Genomic DNA, 24,257 nt, shown 5'->3' with positions numbered 1-24,257 from the left:
TTGGTTGGAGCAGCCCTGGACTGGAAGGCTGACCCCTGGGCCCCCTCCCTGCTGGGGCTGCTCTGACTTGGCTCAATGTGCTGTGGTCCAGGTGCTCCTGGAAACTTCCTGGGAGCAATAAACTGCAGAGCAATAAGCTCCACAGTTTATTGCTGAACATTAATGGCATGTGTAGACACATCCCGTGATAATTAGTGTGCTTCTCCTGAAAGAGAGAGTCTGCCTGCAGAGCTATTTGGCAATAGCTAGCCCTACTCAACTTGAAACACATAGACACTGCTTCCCTGTGCTGCATCCCAGAAGAGAATCTGGAGCAGACTCCAGCATCTCATGGATCAGCATCCCCGTGCTTAAAAATGGTGGCAGGGGCACTTTAACTAAAGCTTGCTGAGCACTCTTTTTAAACATGGGGACACTGATACATGAGACACTCCGCGTGCTTTATTTGGAGCAGCCCTTGGAGCCGCTCTAATTAAAGCACCCAGCTCCCCCACGTGTATAAATGCCCTGAGAGATTTGCACAGTGTGAGTCCACTGTGTCAGTGTTCTCTTTGGTAATACAGGGGTAACCCTACACAGGCATAATGAAGGACCCTAAGCATGGCTTTGGGGTAATTGCATGAAAGCTGCTAAATGAGAGCACAGCAGAGTTGTTTTGAAGACAAACATTACTGGCAGCCAGAAGGGTACAGTAGGAGGAAACTGTACTAAGCTTGAGAAATGAAAGAACCATGTCCTAGCCCAACCACGGGCTCTGCACATGATCATGGGTGTTTGTTTAACCTGCCTATTTCCTCCGTTCCTCACTCTAATTGGGAAGTGCCCATACACTGCAGCAGCGAAGGCCACATAAGTGACTCCTGTTATCTGCATAGTATTGTGACAAAGAAATGGCTCCCTGCCTTCTCTCTCATTTGTACTGATCCTTTCCTGTCACTTCCCCACAGGCTCTGAGGAGGTGTGTGTGTGTGTGCTGTGGGTCCTTCCTCCAGTGGGTGGTACTGTGGGCCACACCTGTGGTGCAGGATGAAACCAGGTGTGCTCCTGAAGTACATGCCAGGTGTTTGCCTTGCCCTTATTGTTATTGCTGCATAGATACAACTGGCTCCCCGACTAGTGTTATCAGTGTTTGTTCTTCCACCCTGGAGTCAGTATTGTCTCCTGGGAGGAAGGCCCAGCCAAAGGGAGAGGAGCAGAAGAGGCAGTAGTCTTAAGGGCTTGTAGGACTGCAGAAAGCCATCAAAGATGAGGGAAAGAGCAATGCATGGTGAGGAGGACATGGTCAGCTTCATCCCATATAGTATCCACACCAAGTGCTGTCACAGCACCCTTCTTGGATAGGAATACTGAGGCACAGAGATGAGTGATGGTGAGGTAAGAAAGAGGGTCCCACTGCCTGGAAAGCCCCACAAACAGAATCATCTCTGAGGTCTGGTTCTGAGCAGCACACTCCTCAGGTCCCTTACCTAGGATAACTCTATGGTCATCACTACCTTATCAGAAAAATTCCCACTCTAACCATATTTTATTTTTGTGTCACCCCTGTGCAGTAGGGAAGGACCATTCTGCTTAGTTTAAGGAGAAATGGAGGCAGAGAGAGAATAAAGGACCCGGCCCCCCACAGAACATCTGTGGTAGAGTGGAGCTTTTCCCAGACCCTTGCGACGCAGCAGGCACCAGTCAGTTTGCTGGGTCCACCACTTTGCAGGATCTGTATGAGAGAAGGCAGAAAGATGGGCCTATTTGCCAGATGCCTTGGAGCGTTTAGGCAATCAGAACTTGTAGCAGAGATGATATCGTTTTATTAGACCAACAAGATTTTTGCAAAAAATTGTCTTTAATTGCAAGCTTTCAGGTACAAACACCTTTCATCAGGCATTGGAGAAAAGATTGTAAAAGTTCTCCTATGTAGAAATGAAAGTTCATATTTCATAGGATTTCACAGAGGAGTCAATAGATGGAAAACTCCTCTGGGCAGTCAGTTCATAGCTCGTATGAAGCCTCTCACCTCCTGTGAGGATCTGTGATGATGCAAATTACCTTGAAACAAAGGCAGGAAGCAGGATCTCAGGTTTCAGGTGGTCACAGGTGCTTCCTGCTCGGGAAAATATGAAGATTTCATTTTTAAAAATCGTCTCAAAGTCAATGTCTTCCATGTGTCAGGTATCCAAGTTGTAGCCATATTGGTCTAGAGGAAAAGGCTATTGGGACTCATAGCAGAGATGATATCTTTTATTAGACCAACAGGATTTTTGCAACAAAAAAAAATTTAATTGCAAGCTTTTGGGTACAAACACCCTTCATCAGGCATTGGAGGAAAGATTTGTTTAGGAGTTTTGGAGCTGTCCCTCAGTCAGTTATTTTAATAGTACAAGGAATCCCAGCAACTGAGGAAACACCGAGACAGGTCTGAGGGGGAATGTTAATGGGATTTTTTTTCTGAGGCCATGGCAACACAAATGGAGCCACCCTAGAAAGGGAACGTTGAGGGAAAAGCAAAAGCCAGGGGTGTAGCGGATGGCTTGCACACAAAAGCTGTTATGGATGGCTTGCACACAAGCAAGCAGCTTCACTGGGAAGAAACTACCCTGCTATCGGAACAGTTTACCTTAGTTCAGGGACTTGTGTCATGTGACTCCAACCTCACTTTTTTGAGGGCCGCTGGTGCCTTCCCAGGACATCCCATTGGTGTGTCCCTAGCCTAAGTGACCCTGAAGCTGCTTCAGCCCCTTCCCAGAGGACACACTGGAGGTGTGGGCTATGGCAGCTCCATGAACAACTCCGCTCTCGGGAGTTCATCCCCTCCATGTTTTTTACCTTTAAGCTTCCAACAGTTCCCTCCATGGGGCTGAATGGGTGGGCAGGCACCTACCATGAAGGATGCTGTTGTTCAAGATCCTTCTCCACTCCAGCAGGAGAGAAGGAGCCTCCTCCCCCTTGCCCTCCCACAGTATCTAGTGCCTAGGGCAGCGGTTCCCAATCTTGGGGTCACAACTCCATTTGGGGCCACAATGACAAAAAAGGGAGTGACACTTGCCCCCCAGATTTGTGCATGAGGTGGGGCGGATGAGGGCTGCCCACTGCTTGCTCAGGGCTTCCTGCCCTACTGCCCTTCCCCTGGGGTCTTGGCGGCAGAGTGGGGTGGGGAGGCTTGGTATCACTGCTGGGAGCCCCATGCTGGCCATGCCGCCCTGGCGAGGCATCCCCTGCCCACCTGGCAGCAGCAGGGGGCACAACTCTGCACTGCCACTGCTGCCGGGTGGGCAGGGAGTGCCTCACTATGGCAGCGTGGGGCTCCCAGTAGCATCACTGAGCCACCCCACCGTCCCACACCACGTCCCACCTGCTGGGCTGTGGGGGCTCTGCGATCTGCTCTGGCCACAGCAGCTGCGCAGGTCTCTGCAGGTTGCAGCTGGGGCTCAGGCGCTCCTGGGGGGGCTGGGGGCTGCGGGTCCTGACCCTGGTCTTGTAGCCCTGGCAGCTGGGAGCCCCTGCCAGCAGGGCTGTGGGTGGGGAGTGAGGAACACTTGCAGGGCCAGAGGCTGTGGGTGTAAAGGGAGGGGCACCTGGAAGGGGTGGGGCGCTACAGGTTGGGAGCAAGGGGCCATACTAAGGAAATGGGGTCATGCTGAGGAAAAGTTTCGAAAGCACTGGTCTAGGGAGTTTGATTAAGGAAACCCAGGTTCAAATCCCTGTTCTAAGCATGGCACAGCTATGTTCCCTCATCCTCAATGGTGCCCTACTTGGCTGGCTGAGTGAGGTCCTCTCTTGTTCCACCATGGAAAACTTCAGAGGTCTCTGGCTGATCCCAGTGTGGAGCAGAATGTTTTTTTCATTTTGCAAAAAGCTTTGCCAAATGGGGAAACCGCTTCCTGTTCAGCTGAAATCCAGAATTAGTAGAAATCAAAATCTCCCCCTAGTGGCTAAAAGCATCAGTAACTCAGTATGACTACAGTCATACTAAATTTAGAGTAACGTGACATTAACCCTGATACAAGTGTGCACTACAGACAAGCTATCTGTAAGTGGTTAAGAGAACTGGAGCCAGTAGATGGGGCTCAAAGATACATAGCATAGGTCTGGAGTGCTGTTGGGTCAATAAACCTTGTTGTGCCTTGCATCTGGCTTCCATTTCACATAGAGCTCTTAACAGTGGTCAGAGTTTTGGAGCCTCATTTGCTAGCGGTCTATAAACACAGAAGAGCGATGGTCTCTGTTCTGAAGGCTAGTGGTCTGACAGAACCGCATTTCTTTCCCAAGGAGCCTGTACTGCCTTACAAGCTCTCGTGACTAGGTGAGTGTGTGTGTGTGCACCTTGGCTCGCAGCAGGAGTCAATGTGAACTGCTCAGCTGGGTTTCACATGCACTGTGCTGATGAGAGTAAGCCTCCTTTAGATCATATAGTAGACCTATGCTTTATGAAATCCTAGGAAGTCACAGATTTATTATATTTTAACATCTGTCTCCAGCAGCGCAGCACCTCCTCCCTCACCTGTAGCTGGAACAGGGCTAATTCAGAGGGGCAAAGGCCACCCACACCAGTTCCTAGCCTGACCTGGGTCTCTGTGAAGACCTATCCCATAAGAACCAGCTGGATTTGTGCTTGTTATATGAAAGTTCACAGGCTCATAGCCCTTGTGGCTCTCACTGCAAGTCATGCCTATGTATGATTAATTGGACAGACATATTCCCGTGGTGTTTCCCAGCTTGGAGGCAAGAATTTTAATTTATTTGGATTATTTCTTTGATGAATGTTACAAAGATTTGTGTTTATTAAAGGGGGAAGGTAGTCTCAGTCCCTGCAAGCTGCAGAATTTTAACCCTTTGATACCTACAAAGAAAGAAGCTCATCTCCTGTCTCCCCCCTGTCTCACCTCTCGTCCTATATCTGAGGGACATTTCTTCAGCTGCCCCCGGTCAGTTCTAACACTAGAAGTCATTCCAGACCTACTTACTCCCCACTAGTGGGGATTCACTTCTGGATGGGCTGCAAGTTCAGAGTCCAGGGTCCCTCTGTTTATGACCCCTGCTCAGATTATTCTGAAAAATCTGGTTAACTTCTTTAAATGTAGCTCCTCGTGTTTTGGTTTAGGAGGATCACAGAATCTTATCAGAAAGATTTGCTCCCTGGTATTCTTCAGCGCTGTCATGTTCCAGTAAGCCTCTAAACTTTCCAGTGCTTTTCCAGTAATTTTCAGGTTCCCCACCACTAGCTGCTAATGGCCCAAGTTGCTGCTTTAATATTGAAATGTGCAGGGTATCTCTGTGCTATCACTTTCTGGAACCATCCAGGCCCCGTGTGTATTTGTTTTAAACTTCTGGAAATAGGCCTTCTTTTTCCTGAAACATGTTAAGGTTGGACTCTCATGCTGTGATCCCCTGGCTTGAGGAGGGCAAGGAGCTGCAGTCAGTCGAACTCAACAGTATACAGCTGCTCCAGTGAGAACAGAATTGAACCAGTTTTACTGATCTGATACACAGTTCAGAAACCATGGTGCCTTACATGTCCATTATGTCAGACCTGAGTCAAGATTGCAGTGTCTTACAACAAGATTTCAGTGTTGTAAATGCCACTGGGTGCATTTACACAAGATGCTTTACAATGTGTTAGACTAATATAATGCACAGTAAAGTGTCACCATTTACACTTGCACATCAATTACTGCACATTAAATTGGTCTAATGAGCTGTTTTCTAGTACAGATACATATAGTGGGAGGCCACTGCGGCCTGGATAAGCCCTGATCTCTGGGATGGGGAAAGCTATTCCAGCTGCACAGCAGTCAGGACCGGTCCTGATCTCTGCAAGCCTGGGAGAGCTGTCTGAGCTGCAGGGCAGCTCCCTCCCAGCTGTGCAGAAATGGGACTGACCTAGGATCGGGACTGGAGCTGTAGCTGCAGCCTGCCCCACCCTACCACTGCTTCCGTACTGCCTGCCTCCACTACCGCCTGCTTCCCTGTCACTGCTTTCCCTGATGCAGCAGTGGGTGGAGGGAACCCTCCAATGATTAGAATTTATACATGGAAAGTTATAACAAATTTATGAATTTTCCATAAAGAGAATCTAACTATTGGGAGCTCATCTTAAATTCAGGATCATCTTGGATTTGGGTAAAAATGGTACATAATGGAAGCTCACATTCCAAATAGACCAAGGATGGGTGTGCAGAGACAGAGGGAGTGGCTTGCCTGAGGTCACGCACCTGATCCATGATGGAGCTGGGATGAGAACCCAGTTTCTTAACCCCAAAGCCAATACTTTACCTAGAAGGATCCTCTGCCTCTGCCTCTCTTTTTCCAGAAATCACCTCCTGCTCTACTTAATCTGTTGTTTCCCAGCCTGTCATGCAGGTAAGGGGGCAAGGTGCTAATTGTGTGCATGTTGTTACCTAGAGCACTGACAGGAAGTGATTACAAAGGCACTGAAGCAGAGACTGGCTCTCCATTTCAGCACTGGGCAAGATGCTGCTGACCAGCCCTTGCAACTTGCCCTGTCAGCAGACAGTGAATAGATTCAGTTATTCCAGGCTCCTTGAAAACAGGACTTTTCCTAGCTGGATATATACAGTAGAGTTGGGGTTGCCCACAGATCCCTTCAGAAAAAGCTGTTTCTCTTTTCCTAGCACTTCCCATCAGAGCATCTTACCCTGAACAGATGGTGCCTTCAATAAATCAGCTCCATGCTTTCCCTGTGACCCAGGGATAGTCTTGCTCCTGTAAAAACAGATAAGAAAAGGAAGCACGGAGAAGTCAGGTGGCAGAACTGGTAATGGATCTCTAGTCTCCTGACACCCACTCTGTCCTTCCTACTTGGTTTAATGCAGGGGTGGGCAATTATTTTGGGCGGAGGGCTGCTTACCGAGTTTTGGCAAGCTGTTGAGGGCCACATGGGTAGCCCTGCCCCTGGAAAGGTGCTCCGCCCCTGGTCACCATCTTGGGACCGGAAGTCTTGCCCCCTAATCTCTAACCTTTGCCACTGGAAGTCCTTCCCCTTGCCCCTGAAAATATTCCTTTGGGGAAGTGGGTTTGCCACCTTAGGGGAAAAAAACAAATTACATACTAAAAATCAAACACCTGTAATAATATATTTTAATTTAATATAAAAAAAAACTTCTCTCCTGATTTGTGTGTGTTTGTGGTGTATATGCAGAAGTGATTGCATATGGGGTTTTGTGGGGATGTGTGTGTGTGTGTGTGTGTGGGTATAGGAGCCGTGTAGTGCAGAGTGGCCATCCGGCGGGCAGGCAGGAAAATGGGGAATGTGGCGGGGGGCAGTGGAAGTGAGCAGAAGTGTGGGGCCTGCACCAATGTCCCAGGGTCAGTGCTGGTGGGGCCTAGAGTGGGTAGAGTGGGGCCTAGAGTGGTAGGAGTGCGGGGTGTGGGCTGGCAGGGATCTGCGGAGCCGGGCTGCGCTGCACCAACAGGAAGAGGGGGGAGTTGACCCGGCTCCATAGAACTCCACAATCCTGCTGCCCTGCTTTGGGCCCCGTCGGCACTGGCCTTGGGACACCAGTGCAGGCCCTGTGCACCCACCCAGCTGCCGCTGGCTCCTGCACACCCACTCACACCCAGTGCCCCTACCCCAGCCCCACAGTATAGGTGGGGATCAGTGCACAACCCCAAACCTGCGTGTCCCACACTTGCCTGCGAGGAATGCTTTGCAGTTCAGTGCAGGGGAAAAGTGTCCCGTCATCCCCCCACCCCTGTGCGTGGCTGGCACTTCCTGCTGCAGCTGCTCACAGCACACACGTGGCTGTCCTGCCTCTCCGCCGCAACAGAGAGCAGGCACATGCAGCCCTGTGCGGGCTCTGAGTGGTTGCAGCGTGGGGCACTGGCCACGGGGAGGGAGGGGCACTTTTTCCCCCGTGCTGAGCACCAGTTTGTTCCCCACTGCTGCTACTAGCCTAGGCCTTGTGCCAGCTCCAGGCTTGCCCGTTGGGGCTGAGCTGCGGCAGCAGCAGCTGGACAGAAGCTGCTTCTCAGTGCAGAGGAAAGCGGCCCCTTCGCTTGCCACCGCCAGGTAGTGTTTGCTGTGGCTGTCTGCCTGGAGCTCGCACTGCGCTAGGCTATGGTGTGGCTGTTTCACCACCACCTCTCTGCTGCCCTGTGGCTGCTCCACCCACGTGGCCACTGCTGCCGGGCTGGGCGGCACAGAGGCAGCGGTGAAGCAACCACTCCACAGCCTAGGGTGGTGCGAGCTCCAGGTGGGCAGCCACAGCAAACACTGCCCGGCAGCGGTGGGCGGCAGAGCCGCTTTCCTCTGCACTGAGCAGCAGTTTCTGGGCAATGAACCATTGCTCAGCACAGAAGAAAAGTAGCCACTTCCCCTCCCATGACTGGTGTCCCATGCTGCAGCTGCTCAGAGCCTATACGGAGTGCCTGTGCCTGTTTTCTGTTGCCACCGCTGCCCCGCAGCGGAGAGGCAGGACAGCCTCATGTGGGCTGTGAGCGGCTACAGCAGGAAGCACTGGCCATGGGGGTGGGGGGGGGCACTTTTCCTCTGCGCTGAGCACCAGTTCATTCCCCACGGGCAAGTGTGGCATGTACACTGCTCCCCACCTGTACTGTAGGGCTGGGGCAGGGGCACTGGGAGTGAGCAGGCATGCAGCAGCCAGTGGCAGCTGGGCGGGAGTGCAGGGGCCAGTGCCGACGGGACCAGAGCAGGGCGGCAGGAGTGTGGGGTCCCAGCCAGCAGGAGCTCCATGGAGCCGGGTCAGCTCCTCCCTCTCCCTGTTGGTGCAGCCCAGCCCGGCTCCACAGATCCCTGCCAGGCCACGTCCCATGCTCCTGCCGCCCCACTCCGGGCCACAGTGGCAGTGGCCCTGGGACGTCGGTGCAGGGCTCCACGCTCTCACTCGCTTCCCCCCCCCCCCCCCCCCCCCCCCCCCCCCCCCCACTGCTTTCCTGCCTGCCCTCTGGCTCCCAGCTGCATGTCTGGACCATGAGCCTCAGCAGGAGCCCGCCTGGTCCTGAGGGCTGGGTCTATCCCCAGGGTCCTTCCCTGCATCCCTTTCCCTCCTTACCTGAATTTCCCGCACTGGTGCGGCCACGAACAGCCCCATGGTCCCAGGCCAGAAGCCTCTGCTAGGCAGGGGGCTTCCAGCTGTGGGGGGTGGGACCAGGCAGGCCCTTCTGTTGCAGGAGTCTGCTGGGGCTCCCCCGGGGTCCCACTGCCCCTGGCTCCTGTCATCTTTGACAGGAGCTGGGGGCAGATAAATATTAATTTTCTAAATTTTTTAGTGGCCCCACGGGCCAGATAGAATGACCTGGTGGGTCAAATGAGGCCCATGTGCTGTATTTTGCCCACCCCTGGTTTAAGGGAAGGATGTCAAGCAGCTCTTAATTCAGACACATGGGAGACGTTCAGGGCTGCCTTTAAAATGTAGATCTCAGAGGGCTTTTTTCTACAGCAATCTCTTGGAAATTCAGACTGCCAAGTGGCAATTATTCTACCCTCCCAAAACAGTCATAGCTGGGAAAAGTAAAAGTGTCACGAGTTAACTACGGCTAGGTTTTTGACTCTGACCTCAGCTTTCCCAGACAATCAAAGTTGGTATGGCTAGTAAAATTATGCTTGTATTTATTATGATGCATATTTAGTAAGGGGGTTTACTAGATTGGTTTGATTCTCTAGCTGATCTTGAGGCAGCAGCAAGATGACAACAAATGTAAAACATGTCTTTTGGGTACAGGTTACAGGGTGGGACAGGTGCAGCTCCTGAGATTCTATGCTATAGCTTGGATAAACATCCCAAAACTCATTGTCAGTCCCTTTTGTTTCCCAAGTCCCCAAGGTGTTTAGGTGAGCAGCCTCTGGCTGCAGGTCTGGCGAGTGTGGCAAAGGCATAAATTTGACTGGTTGTTTGGTTCTGTCTGCTATTGGGTATGAATAAAATGGGCCCACATTAAAAACTTAGGCCGTGAACCCAGAATGGGAATCCAGCAGAGTTCGGTCGTGTTCAGGGGTCTGGGGTTTTGGTTCAGCCTCTTTGAGGCAGCAGGTTTAACAGCAGCATCCATACCTCGATCCATTCTAGATGTGTCCACTCTCTTTACAGTTGGATATAAGAGTATAGGTCCAGCCCTTCTCATATTTTGAGGGTCTTTGATGGGAATAGATACCATATCATCATTATTTTATATTCACTCACACCCAGAATCTTTATAGTACATTTCTATGCAACAAAAAGTTCACAATGAAGTGGATCTAGGAAGGGTGAGCCTGCCTCAGTTGTTTTGTGCAGACAGACCTCCATTCAAATCGGTGGAAGCTGTTGGTGCCTAGAGTCAGGGGTCTCGGGGCTGGGAGCTAATGGTCTCTTTGAAAACTTGGGCCTTCATTTTTTTTCCTTCAGATTCCCAGCTGTAAGATAGAGACAATGCCATGTGATTTGTCCCTACATGAAAGGTTTTCTGGACATGCAAACTGTAATTACATTATGGAGAGAATGTGTGTAGAATATTTGCTTCGAATATTGGCTGAGATATTTACTGAGAATATTTGCTCAGCTCACTGCTTGCTAATTTGAAAGGCATTTAATGTTGCTCTTGACATTTCATTCTCCAAATTCTTCTTGTCCTTGTTTAGAGAGAAGTAGACCAATACATGTCTGGTTTTGGCATTGGACTCCAGATGTTGTGGCTAAATGATGGTCAGGGCTATTTATCATCCTTCTGTTTGCTGCATGTAAACAGTTATAATCTCACATTGGGGAATAAATTGTTTAGAGTCTACCACAGTGTCATTTACTGTGCTCTTTAGTGTGGCTTCTTTTTGTCATACTTACACAGGACAGAAAAACTATTTGGGCAGGTTTAGCTGAGTGGCCTTTCCTATGGGAGGGAGATGAATAATGATATTTAGAACCTTTCAATTCTGTCTCATGTTTGTTTCAGATATGACTGTCTAGCTGCTACTGCTGGAAATCAATACAGTGTGGTGATATCAATCAGTGAGCAGAAAACTGTTTTCATTTTCATTCAGGCACCATTAAATGGTGACTCTCTAATCCAGAGTATCACAATCGGGTAGGGGTGTTGGGGAGGGGGTGTTATGTTATGAGGATCTGGTCCCAAAGTTTAGAGTGGAGAGAGAAGTAGGATTTTTTTTCTCTTAGATGATTTTCTGCTGGGTTCAGCAGCATGACTGAACTCTTAACCATGTTACTGCTATCTTTCTGGTAGAAGGAGATCTATTTACCTGAGTTTGGCTTGCATAAGAGGTGGCTTTGCATAAGAGATGGCTTTGAATCCAAAATTTGTTTGGGGAAGTTCAGAACTGGATTCCAGTTTCTGAGACTGGGTCTTGTCCATACAGAGACAAAACAATCCCCAGGTGTAACATCCGTGGTTTAACAGTGTAAGCCCATCTGTAGATGAACCAGTATATATTGAAGTCTGGACATTTATGTAAGACCTGCACCCCCATGAGTACTTGCTAGAACTGTATAGAGCAGGTAGGTTCTTTTAACAGAGGGATTTGTGGGATTGTGAATTCATATTAGTTCTCTTAATGTGAATTCAAAACTACTTTATGCTGCAGTCACTACAGGATTTGAATTTGGCTTGAGTTAGATGCCAAACTAGAAACCAGCCTGGGTTTTCAGAGATTTTATGAACCTCAGCATACATCCCACATGGCTGGGCTGGATCTCAAGACTTGCAATGACATGTAGAGACACATCAGCTTCTCACAGCTCTGGGACTTGAAGAGTAACTGCTGAGGTGCTAGCTCATGACAGCATTGCTAGGAGATCCTACCCCCATAGTTCACAGTGCAGAAGCATCAGGGAATAATATAGCTTGTCTCCTAAGCAGGGTGTTCATGGTGGGGTTTTGTGCTAAACAGTCTTACACACCAGGATTCTCTGTCAGTAGAACTGGAGCAGCTCAGGTACTGGCAGTATTGTCATCCCTCCCAAGTGTCCCATTCCTATGACAGAAGGAGAGCGCAGTCTCTGTGACCCATTCCATCTGTGGTATCCATGTGGAATATGACCTCACAGGCTAGGGACAGACATTACACATAAACCAGTTTAAGTGATCAGAAACTGGTTTAAACCTGTAACAGAACAGAAGTTCAGTGCATATAAACCAGTTTGAAAATGGCTGAAACTGGTTTGAGATAAATCTGGTTGAATGTAGTAGCAGACTTAACTGATTTGGGTCAAACCAGTTTATGCAATGCCTGTCCCAGATCCTTTCTTGGTTTAAGTTGAATCAGAGCATCCCAGCATGCCCTCTGGGTGAGCAGGGCTCTCTGCTCCAGAGAGCTGGGCTGGCCCCTCCCCTCTGCTCCCTGGCTGCAGCTCTGTCAGAGACTAAATGTACAGCAGGGTCTGCCTGGCTTCCTCCTGCTTCCCCCCTCCGTCACCACACCCTGCTGAAGCAGGGATTCCCCCCCTCCCTTCTGCCTTACACAGACACCTCTCAGCATTAGCTAGCATACCACTTGCTGCCTATGCAGAGCTGACCCAAGCAGGGTGCAGGCCATGGGGCAAATCATCCCCTGTGGGGCCCCACCCCTGCTCCAATCCCATGGGCCCTGGACCTGAAGAAACTGCCACTGCCATTGGCGGTGGTGGCATGGGCGGTAGGGGGTGGAGCAAGTGGCTGGATGCAGAGCCACTGCTATGCCTAGCTCTGCACTGCTGCTGCTCTGCCCCACTCTGCTGGGCCCCCCAAAGTGCAGGGCCCAGGAAGGTCACCCCAATTAATGCCGCCTAAGGATGGTCCTGTGCCTACAGTCTGTATTGTGGCAGGCAGAACAAAGGCAGACAAGACAGTGTTGGCTTAGGGCTTTTTGGAGCTAATCAATAGGTAGCTGGTAATGTCCCTCCTTTACTTCCTTGGAAAAACTGTTTAAGAAGAGCTTGAACTAATAGAGAGAGGCTGTTGTTTTCTTAATGAGCTGATAAACATTGAGTTAGGGGTTATAAACACTGTGTCAGCAGCTCCCTGCTGGGCTGCTGTGGGGGGAACCCTCCCTAGCATCCTGTCGGGGCCTGGCCACCCCCCTGAGCTCAGCGTTGTGGAAGGGAAGGGAGGGCTACTTTAGCTCCCCTCGGCTTCTAACCTGAGCCACTGCAGACGTGTGCCTGCAGTTTTTCAGTCCAGAGGGGATGCCTACGAGCTTACACCCAGTTAAACCTAGCCAGGTTAGACTAACCTGCAAAGACTGAATGAATTCAGGCTCAGGCTTTTTGAATGTCTGTCCCTAGCCATGGTTCAGGTTAGTGCCAGTTGTGATGGTAGTTGGCATGCAGTCTTGCTAGCTTACTGTAGTTTTTTTGTGAGTCCTGTTTTTATGTGAGAATATCAGATTTCATTAAAAAAAAGAAAAAAGGTTTGTGGTTAATGAGAAGATGTTGAACCTAGAGGCATGACCTAGAGTCAGAAAATACAACAGGCGATTTAAAAGAACAACCTCATGATTTCAATGCCAGTCTCATGATATTTTGTGACCTGGCTCAAGTTTTTTCACTGTACTGGTGTGACAACGCTGTTCTCAGTCCTGATGAAGCAGACTGACACATTTCATGTAGGCCCCGAATGGAGATTAGATGGTAACAGGGAACTAAGTAGCTGTGCAATACAATCTTGTCAGGCTGTTCCCATATCTTGGTGCTACACCTTCAACTGTACGGTTGCCATCTGCAGGAAGCAGCTGTGAGGCAGCTGTCATTTTGTGTTATGACTGAGAGGTCTGTGAAAGCTAGTGTGCTCCCTCCCTCCTCTTTCAGGGAGGCTGTATTGTTCTTTCTTGGATTGATAAAGCAGGGAGATTCCCGTGCCTAAGTACTGATTCTCCCTATGCCTGAAGAAGGGTGTTTGTACCCAAAAGTTTGCAAAGAACAATTTTTCTAACTATTTAGTTGGTCTGATAAAAGATATCACATCTACTCAAAGAACCGTATCTACCTACATCCTTAGACCAACACGGCTGTAACCAACAGCCCTAAATACTGTTGAATTCTTCTGTGAATAGTCTCATTTTGAGTCCTTCCGAGGCTCTGGCCTCAACTGTATCTATTGGCAGTGTAAGCTCTGTAGGTTACTTACATGTTGTGTACAAAGGTATCTGATTTAAATGTGGTGCCCTTCCATTTCATTGGCTGCCCCTTGCTCTCATACTGTGGGTGGAGGTAGAGAGGAAGGAAGAGCTCAAAAGGGAAATGAGAATTTTTACAGGCCATTTACTGTCATCAAGGCCATCCAGCCATTGAGCTTCCAGCTGTCTCAGGCTGCTAGCAGATGTGACACATTTGGAGACAGTGTTCCAGGTAATGGTGCCAAACAATTTGATGTTCCCAGAATTATTCATAAAGGAATCATCTCTGACCTGCTGCTGGCCCCCAGCTATACTTCTGGCCAGGCCTTCCCTACCCTATCACCTACTTTACGCATCCAAGAGGACAAGAGAAGGATTAAAACCATGGGCATAATAATATCTGGTTCCTCAGTAACACCTCCTCTTCAAGCATCTTAGTCATTTAGCAAATGGTAATTTGTGTCAGTTTTTTAAAATTCATTAGTTGTGTTTAAAAAGCAGTTAGATACCCTGGACAAGATCAGATTCCTGTTGTACTGGATGCTACTTATGCAGAGTGAGACACAGTCTTGACCCCAAAAGTTTGCAGTCTAAATAGACAAGACAGACAAAGAATGGGAGGGGAAATAGAAGCCCAGAGGGGAAGTGACTTGACCAAGGTCCTACAGCAGGCTGGTGGCAGAGCTACAATCAGAACCCATGTCTCCTAAGTCTGAGTCTATGGCCCTGTTCTCAGTGGTTGAAGTGTTACAGCTGAACTGTACAAACAGTCAATACACTTTCCTTCCTGTTTTATATGGGGGAAACTGAGGCACAGAGAACAACTTGTCCAGAATCACCCAGTGTTAGAACCAGGTCTGGAAGTCCCCTGCACCAACAAACCGCTCAGTTCAGACAAATATAGATTGCATCAATGCTGAGATACGTAGTATTTTGACAACAGAAATCCGGAAGTGAGCAACTTCTGCAATTTGGAAATCATTTTGGAGAAGGTGGAAGTTAGGTGGACTTTCGTAACCTCACAAAACACAAGGCAACGCAGAATAGCCATTCCTTCCTCTCCTCTCACCCAACTGCTGGATCTGTAGGCAACATACTCCAGCTAAGCTTGCTAGTCTCATGAGAGCAGTCCCCTAACTTAAGCTGTAGCAGTTTATTCTTCTAGTCCTAAAGGTCCTGGCCTCAGCTGCTGGTGCCTGCTGTCCCATTTACAACCCACTCCTATGTAGCAGCATTGCTTGTTTAATTCTGTCGAGTATAATCATTTCACAGTAACCTCAAAAAATGAGGCTTAAACTAATACTGGTTGGGGAAAAAGACTGAACCAGGCCTGAGATTTCTGCCCATGTGAGAATCAATGGCATAACCTTGAGCCCTGTGGCTGCCCTGGGAGGCTGAAGCAGCTTAGATAATAGGAAACGCCCCTCTGACCCTTACTGGGGCAAGGGCAACTGATTGTCTGTAGGGCAGCTAACACTGCCTGTGGCTAAAAGGGAGTGAAGAGTGTGGCATGCAGACAGAAACTGTTGCTCCACTCTCCGGCTATCTGGAATAGATCTGACAAGCAATTAGAGCATGAATATATTACATGTACTATGGGGGATGCCTTTGTTAAAACTTGCGACCCATACTTAGCTGCTGTTTACACTGGCGGCAGCGTCAAGGGTGGGCAAGATCCTACCTGCCTGTCTCCCTTTCTTTCTCCCTTGCCTACGGAGCTGGCTAGCTCCACATCTCATTGGATATTTCAAGTTCTTTCTGCACAAGTCATAATTAATGCTGAGTCGCGGAGCTGAGACCAGATGTGCTGCTGAGATTATCTCTCAGGGCAGCTTGGCTGCTCCCTGCTCTCCAACGCTGAGTGAATGGGAAGCAGCCAGTGCTGGGACTCAGAATGTGTCTGATGCCTGAAGTCAGGACTTTCTTCCTCTGCCGCTCATGCTGTCTCACACTGCCTGGTTTCTGCTTGAAGCTCAGTGCCTGCCATGTAGCTGAGTGCTGCACAAAAACGCAAGGTATGAGATGATTTTCCACAGTGTACAGTTGTTATGGTTTCCTCTCGCAAAGCAAACGCGTTAGTCCTTGGGTTAGGTCAGACAGTGGCTAAACATAGCTTCAGTCTTTACAGAGGGAAAGGAGCAAGGAGCACTCTCTCTTAACTGGCCAGACCCCAAGCTAACTTCTGGAGATATTCTGGGGGACGTATTTTGCAGAATATTTATACCATGCAAGTGTACTCAAGGCTGAATATGTCCTAACATGTGTGAAGGATTGACCCTGTGGAGAAGGACCGCTGGAGATGAAATTTCAGTTCCCAGCTCCACCGCAGATTACCTATATAAGCTCGGGCAAGTCATTTAATTTCTTTTTGCCTCCGTTCCCATAAGTCTGCTTACCAGTGATACCTCTTCTTCTCTCTCACTCTTTGTCTGTCCTGGCTAGTTAGATCATACGTTCTTAAGGAACAATCATTGTAGTTTAGCCTATGTGTACGGCACCTAGCACAATGGAAACCTGCCCTATACTGTAATACAAATAAAATATGCCTCTGTGTGTGTGTGTGTGTGTGTGTGTTCACACATATGTACATGTGTATGTTTGTACATCTGCAGACTTATGTGTGTTTATGGTTTATCATCCATGATTTTGTGTATGTGAGCATTTTCAAATGTGAGAGGGACACTTGTGTCAGTGGGAGAACAGGTGACTGCATCTGTAGGTGAGCTCTAGGGTCAGTATGTGTCAGCACATGTGTGCTTGTGGTCATATGTGTGAGCTGGTGGCTGACAGATATATGCATACACATGCATCCCGTGTGTGTGTACAAGTGTGCATGGGGATATGCAAACATATATGGATCTCAGTATACGTGTTTTTATCCATGTGCTAATGGATATGTGTATTACCTACACAAAAGCAAGAGCCTTCTTGCCTGTCAACCTGAATGATATAGAATCTCAGACTGAATTTAAAGTTTCTCTCTTCAATTCCCTTTGTTTGAAATCAGAGCTGTGATAGGGAAAAATGAAGCAGGGAGAGTATCCCTTCCTGCCCACGGCATGTCTGAACAGTATGGCTGAATATACATTCATTGTATGCCTCAAGTGGGTGGGTGAGTTATTCAGGCCAGGACAGAAAGCCCGACTGTGTGTGTTAGTGAGTTCACCATTCCTGATTTGGGTTTTCCATAAAGAGCCAGAGACGGTTTGTTGCAGAGGGGGAGAACTTCCTCCAGCTGTGCTAACCCATTTGTCTAGTATCTATTGAATCTGCCTGAGACTGAGGATGTGGTCCCAGGCATGTTATTTTACTGCTTTGAAACCAAACACAGCAGCCTGACTCTAGATAAGGATAGGACAGGAAGATTTAACTCTTTGGCAGCCAGTAGCCTTGTGCTTTGTTTCCAGCATGACCTCAGCTGGCAGTTAGGCTGATGGCATTGGCTCCTGCTTCTGCTGGGACAGAAATGAAGAGCAACCCAGGGCAGTAACGTCTTCCAGCAGCAGCATCAAAGGGAGCCGAGGCTGCCAAGTTCAGTCTGAGCTGCAGGCACCAGTGATTGAAAACAGGCCCGTGCCTGGAGGAGCCAACGGATTGGATCAGGCTGCATGCAACCAGCTCCTTGTTTGTTTTTAATTTCAAAGGAGGGCACAACCAATCCAGCCTCAGGACTGCTGTCAGCAGGGGGCAGGGGTGGGGGGAGGCAAGGGGGAGTGTAGCCACCTCAGCTACACAGACAGGCCTGTCAGGCAGAGCAGAAGACAGGGCAGCTTTGGAGAGGACACTGTCTCCGCTCCTAAACCTGCTTCTGCACAGCCTCAGCAGACCCAAGCCAGGAGACAATGCTAGTTACACTAGGTCTGCCCTAAAGCCTCCTGCCAGCGTAGCTCTGCCAGCGAAGGGGTATGATGCTTGACTGGCACAGCCATGCTGACAGTCTCCTACACAACAGTAAACCTGTGCTTGGACTGGCATAGCTTGTGCTGCCTGGTGGTGAGAGAGGCTGGATTCAAAGTGCAGCTTCCCCCGTGTAAGCCTCATCCACATTACAAGTACTTCACCAGCATAGTATACTGGTATTCCCGCACTGGTAAGATGTCCTGGTGTCAGCAGAACTTCAGTTTAGGTGCTGTTGGTTAATAGATGCAATGGCCAGAGGACTTTTCTATGCTGCAGTCACCACAGCGAGCTGTCTTGGTGGAAATACGTTTATGGGAGATTCCAGCCTTTTCCCAGCTTGTTTGCATGTGGATTTCGTTCCAGTGGTGTGAGCACTGAGTGAGGAGCAGGTTTATTGCACCGGGGACATGACCCTTGAGTTAGAACTGCATCTGTAAATGGAGACCTCTGTCATCAGCATTTGTTTGTTGTTCACTTGAAAGCGAAAGATACTGTTTTGGTGACCGGATTAGGGTAGTATCTCCCTCCAATCATATATAACGCCACAAGCACGGCTGGGCCTTCAGCTCTGACATCTGGATTGGAAGTAACACGACTTTACAGCTCCATCTCTTACCTTAAGGCTGGTAGCAGGCTCTTACATCTCTATGTGGTCCAGCTCTTGGAAGGGGAGAGGGCCTCACTGCATGCAGGGGTTCCCTGTGCTGTGAGCGGGGGGTGTGGGGTGGGCTGTGATCTGGAGTGCGGGTAAAGAAAGCCTCACCTCCTCCAGTCACTCCACTCCCATGTTCTCAACCTGAGGAGTGGAAGAATCCCTCCCTTCTCAGGTTTGCCCATTATGGCTCTCGCACACAGGCTTCCCTGCTGGATCTATCATGTCCTCTCTTCCTCCCAGCCCAGTAAGGTTAGTAAGAAGGAGACATGGGTTTCTGAGTTACTTGTGAGGGGGTCGGGGATAAGGGGGGCCTGTGTAGGTTTGAGGAAAATTGGGGTGGGGGTAGAGCACAATTCAGTTCCTGATGGGCCTGGAGGTCCCTAAAGAGGAGACTGCTGTGATCTTTCCGTATCTGCTGAAAGCAATTGCTTCTGAAGACTAGGCCCTCCAAGGGGAAGAGGAACCAGTGGCTTAGACTGACTCTGGGACATGCAGCCTTTTATCTCCAAGTCCCTTTGTTTGGCCTAAGCCAGCAGTGAATAAGTAAACTGGAGACTGGCTGGGGCTGATTTTGGACTTGCTCAGATATCATGGCCTGGGTTCAGAAATGAGTCTGAAACCTAGATGGTGCTAGGAAAGAGGAAAAGGTTGACCAGACAGAATGAAAGATGGGCAGAGGCCAGGAGGAGCGGTGCGTGGACAGAGAAGCAGGAGGAGGAGACTCGCAGCAAATAGGTCTTCACATCTCCTTTCAGAACCCCTTAGTTTCTGCATTAGCAATGAGCTCCCGCCCTGGTACCCAGTGAGAACTGGAAAGTCCACTCCCCTGTGCACCTCACAGCAAACCCATTCTTGAGAGGCAGCCACAGCGGAGAGGCCCAGCCCAAGCAGGCCTTGCCATCTCAGCTCTTGTGTCAGGGTGGAAGGAAGGTGTGGGACAGTGCAAAGAAGTTTGTTCTGCTGCTTTTTACCCACACTGCAAGTGCCGAGTACTCCAACAGCTCTGAGACAGCAAGGCTGTTGGCCTGGCCCCTTTGCCAGCATGACATTTGCTTGAAAAATTGTGTAGTCTTTTTTTTTTTAATTTCAGGAAGACCTCTGGTGGAACTGCACACAGGCTGAACACACAAGAACAAGGGGCACTTGGTTTGTTTAGAAAGCAGCATGTATTCACATGTACACACACGGGACAAGATTCTTTCTTTCCTAACTTACCAACAGCCTACAAAAGTCCCTGCTTTGGGCTATTATTGAGGCATACATGTGTTGGGACTCACATGTAGATTAAACACTGATGTGCATGGGAACTTAAATCTGCAAGACACTAACTAGAATTTGCATGATAAGGATGACTGACTCAGCTTCAGTATACAAGCTGGTCTCCAGATGTGGTCAGGAAGGGAATTTCCCTCCACCATTTTCCCAAGTACATGGTTTTGGGATGGATTACGTCTCCCTTTGACATAGCAGGGATTGGCTTCTGGCAGAAAGAAGATGCTAGACTAGAGGCCCAGTGTTTCACAGGTCAGACACATCTCACATTGACATCAGCATGAATATCTCTCAGCAAGGAAAGTGCAGGCTTAAGAGAGATAGAGCACAGATCTGACCTAGTACAGCAATTCCATTGTGTGATAGCAAATGGTGGCTGGGAAATTTCCTTCCTTATCTCCTGTGAAAGCAACACTTAAATGGAAATGCAAAGTGTCAGATTATAGTCTGTTATATGTGACACAGTATGTGTTACTCATAAATTGGCCAAGAGTATACTATACAGCCAGCATGATGTGGAGCAGTATTTTCAGTGATGTAAGATAAAATGATGGATATTGGAGGCCTGACCCAAAGCCCACCCAAATCAATGGAAAGCCTCTTTTTGTCTTCAGTAGGCTTTGGATCAAACCCCATTTTGCTATCATCTGGTCACATCTAAAATTGAATAAACTTTGGCAGTGTACCATTTGTCTAAAATCTTCACTCCCAGAGCAAGTGACTTTTTTAATGCTATATCCTCTGCGCTGCCTCAGTGGCACTCTGTAGGACTGTTGCCCCTGGATGGGTTCATGGGGATCTTCCCTTAGATTTTGGATCTAAGAACAGGCATCTCTTTGGTGTGTACTGAAATGCTGCAGTAAACCTGGAGCAAGTTTAGCAGCTGCTCCCACTGGCTCAAGCCCCAGTGGAGGGAGAAGAAGCACCACATTCAGCAAGTTACATAGTGTAGGTGCAGCTTACATGAGTGTGTGAGCCCCAGTCAGACTTTGGGGGGGGAGCATAAGGATGCATACACATTATATCAAGGAAGAAGGAACTGAAAATGTGAGTGCTTTCACGGTGTGTGTGTGTGTGAGGGGGCAAGGCAAGTTCTAGGAATGCTGGTGAACCTGGGTTGACTCAGTGTTTTAATTAATGTTATTAATCATTTTTTATTAAAGAAACTGAACTATAAGGCAAAAGGCCACTAGTTAGTAAACGTCCTTTACACCAGATGATTTGTTACCATCAATCCCTGGCCTGTTTTAATGTGGATAATTGCATTCTGGTTTTTTAAATCTTCCTCTGGTGGTTTCAGTGGGATGAGCTGGCAACCAACAGCTCTGCCCCACCCAAATATAGCTGTGCCCAGCGGCAGATGAAGCAATTCTGATATGCAAAGTCAGGGCACCCATTTCAGACTGGTGCTTCAGGGTCCTTTGGGTAAGATGAGCTATAGAAGTGTAATCATTCAGGCAGTCTGTTGGTTATTTGTACAGTCAGAACAGCTGTAGGCAAATATAATCAATGCCAATCTCTTTTATACTTTTCTTGGGGCCAAATATTCACCTCATTTGGGTAGCTTCCCCAGTGGGAGCTGGGTAGAGGTCAGCTTCTCATACTCTGCATTCAAAGCAGAACAAAATTATTAGCTTGTAATTTTTCTTGATTTATTTTTGCTGATGCTGGTAGAAACGGGGTCCATTCTCCCTTCATGTGACTCACAGCTCCCATTCCCCCAATCCCACCCTGGCCTACTAACAGGCTTTGGGGGGGAATTAAAATTAAGTGAAATAAAAGTTAATGCCATATGGTGTCTCCCATTGGCAGGGATCTTCGGGCAGCGGTTGGAGGACACAGTGCAATATGAGAGGAAATATGGCCAGCGGCTAGCCCCACTGCTTGTGGAGCAATGTGTGGATTTCATTCGGGAACGAGGCCTCACTGAGGAAGGGCTCTTCCGAATGCCCGGCCAAGCCAACCTAGTCAAGGACCTTCAGGATTCCTTTGACTGTGGGGAGAAGCCCCTCTTTGACAGGTGAGTGGGTGCCTTGGTCACTAGAAATGAATGAGCATCAACTTCCAGTGTTAATCAGTGCTGTGTGAAATGCTGCTGTGACATCCTTGCTTCTGAACATACTCCCAGTTGGGGCAGTTTCAGAAGGTGCTTATTCCAGACAGCTGACCTCTTCACTTAACTTGTACCACGTGGATTTAATGCTTTAAAGCAGCATTTCTAAATTGGTGGGTTGTAAGACCAAAAGTGGGTTGCAAGAATATTTGAGCAAGGCCTGAGCCCTCAAGCAGATGACTTGACTGGGATTGCTGACATCCTTAAACGAAAACCCAAGCTGAACTACTTTGCTGGGCTGGGGCTGGCCGCCCCTGCTGCTTACAAGATCTGGCTGTGTATCCGAGTTGGTATGAATGATACCACAGTTGGGTATGATCCCTGCACAGAGTTGGTTGCCTGAAAATACAGGGTCCTTTCCCACCACATGCTGTCTCTCCAGTGAGACCTCAGCTGCATTACCCCCATGACACTTTGACTAAGACATAGGAACCATGAGACACACCCTAAGGGATGTTTCATAGTTTCATAGTAGCTAGGATCAGGAGGGACCTGAACAGATCATCTAGCCTGACCCCCTGCCACAGGCAGGTATAAATGCTGGTTGTTCTCTGGACATTACATATTACATTATGTGGGGTATGGAAATGTTCTCTGGACATTAGATATTACATGGGGAGAGATGGGCAGAAAATTTGCAGCAAAGCATTTTGTGAAGAAAACCAATTATTTTTAAGATGGATTTTTTGTGCTGTTTCTGTTTTTCAGCAGAAGCCTGAAAGAGGCAAAGAAAAATCTGAATGAAAATGGCCGTTTTTAAATGGAGAAATTTAAAGGGGAAAGCCCACCGCTTCTCACATAGAAGTGAAGGGCGATGAGGAGGGCAAGCTGCAGTGCACTCCACTCTGCATTGCCCAGTGCCTTTCCCTCATTTCTAGCCAAGATGTTTCATCCTTGCAGCACTGATCCTCTCTTGATTTCAGCCTCTTATGCCAAACTTCATTCAGAAATTAATCCCAAGTAAGAACCCAGATCCCATTCCCCCCCACCACACTGTTGGTGTTCAGGGGATTCGGATTCAAATCTTGAACCAGGCTTATATCTCTAGTGATCCAAATCAAAACCCAGAAGCAACCACTGGAGTGTGTGTGTGTGTTGCGGGGAGGTTAGATCCTAACTTTGTGAGCAGGGCCCTTTTGGTAGTGACTTTAACAGGCAGTTGAATAGGAAACCACCTACGACTATTTTTACAGGTGACCTAAGCAGCACTACCAGGCTTTATGGCTGGAGCAGTAATCAGTGATACCACTTCCATTCTGGCCTGTGGCTGACGGGGTGTATTGTGCTTTATGTGAATGCTGCTATAAGAAAAGGCAGCACATCCCTGAGTCTGCGATGCTGTTACTCATTCTCAGCCTGGAATGTCCTGAAAGAGTTTATTGGAGACATTCTTCTAATTCTTTCCTCCCTTTCTGTTCCTGGCCACCCATCTTCCTTTCTTTGATTCTTAACCACAGTTAATATTTGCTCAGTAAGTGGAATTGTCAAAGAAGAGTTCACCCCCACTGTGGCAGTTCAAGCATTATGTTCCAGCTGATGGTATATAAGCAGCAGCTGAATGTACATGGTTTCCATTGCTCAACTCAGCAGACAGGAGAAATATCCCTGTTGCATGTGCTTGATGGCATTGCTTGGATTGAAAACATGCAGCAGCCTCCACACTTAGCTGTGGTGAGGTCTTGACAGAGTGTGGTTTCTTCCCAGTGAAGCTTCTTAGACACTGATAACTCAAACCTGTCTAGTATTTTGACAGTGATCATGGCTGAGATTTTGATTTCTCACCCTTATTCAAGAGGGGAAAAAAATCTTCCTTGGAAAAGGAAATCAGCTCCCTCCCCCAAAGTGTACTACTTACCCCTTTTCAGTGGCATCACATGCCCACAATACACTGAGGATGCTTTGTGCAGTCAGTTGAACTGCAGGTTTCCTCTTCGTGATCTTGGTTCATGATCCATGTCCTGCTTTGTGATCCATGTTCTGCTTCAGATTGATTCTCAGAACCCAGAGAATCAGGTCTTTAGAGAAAGGAATTCAGTTTCTCTTTACCTCTGATCCCCAGTGCTAAGTGCCCCTTCCTTTTTCATAGAATTGGTGTGTGGATAAATGTATTAAGGATTGTTAGCACTTGCAATGGTATATGCCTAGGGTGATCATAATAATTTTAGGGAAATCCAGGATGGGGTAAGGAAATCCGGTACTGAAGGGATGGCAGGGGGTGCCGTTGCATGTGCGCACACACACACACACACACACACACACACACACAC

The 24,257-nt window shown here is 48.5% G+C and overlaps 1 protein-coding gene across 7 annotated transcripts in view; it reads left to right on the top strand.

The window, feature by feature from the left end:
• ARHGAP22 (Rho GTPase activating protein 22) overlaps nt 1-24,257 on the top strand; it is a 368,091-nt gene that overhangs the window by 280,854 nt on the left and 62,980 nt on the right. For 6 of the 7 annotated variants that reach the window (XM_019502551.1, XM_019502550.1, XM_019502554.1 and 3 more), the window contains one exon: nt 21,690-21,897. In XM_019502551.1, coding sequence (XP_019358096.1) covers nt 21,690-21,897 — 208 coding nt within the window. Of the gene's footprint in view, nt 1-15,572; nt 16,066-21,689; nt 21,898-24,257 lie in introns of those variants that run through there. The other variant, XM_019502556.1, reaches the window with a different exon arrangement.

The sequence above is a fragment of the Gavialis gangeticus genome, unplaced genomic scaffold, assembly GCF_001723915.1.
Source record: "Gavialis gangeticus isolate Ggan-Ray unplaced genomic scaffold, GavGan_comp1, whole genome shotgun sequence".
NCBI classification, from domain to species: domain Eukaryota; kingdom Metazoa; phylum Chordata; order Crocodylia; family Gavialidae; genus Gavialis; species Gavialis gangeticus.
Note: the sequence above shows the minus strand (reverse complement) of the source record. Positions and strands in the feature narration are given on the sequence as shown.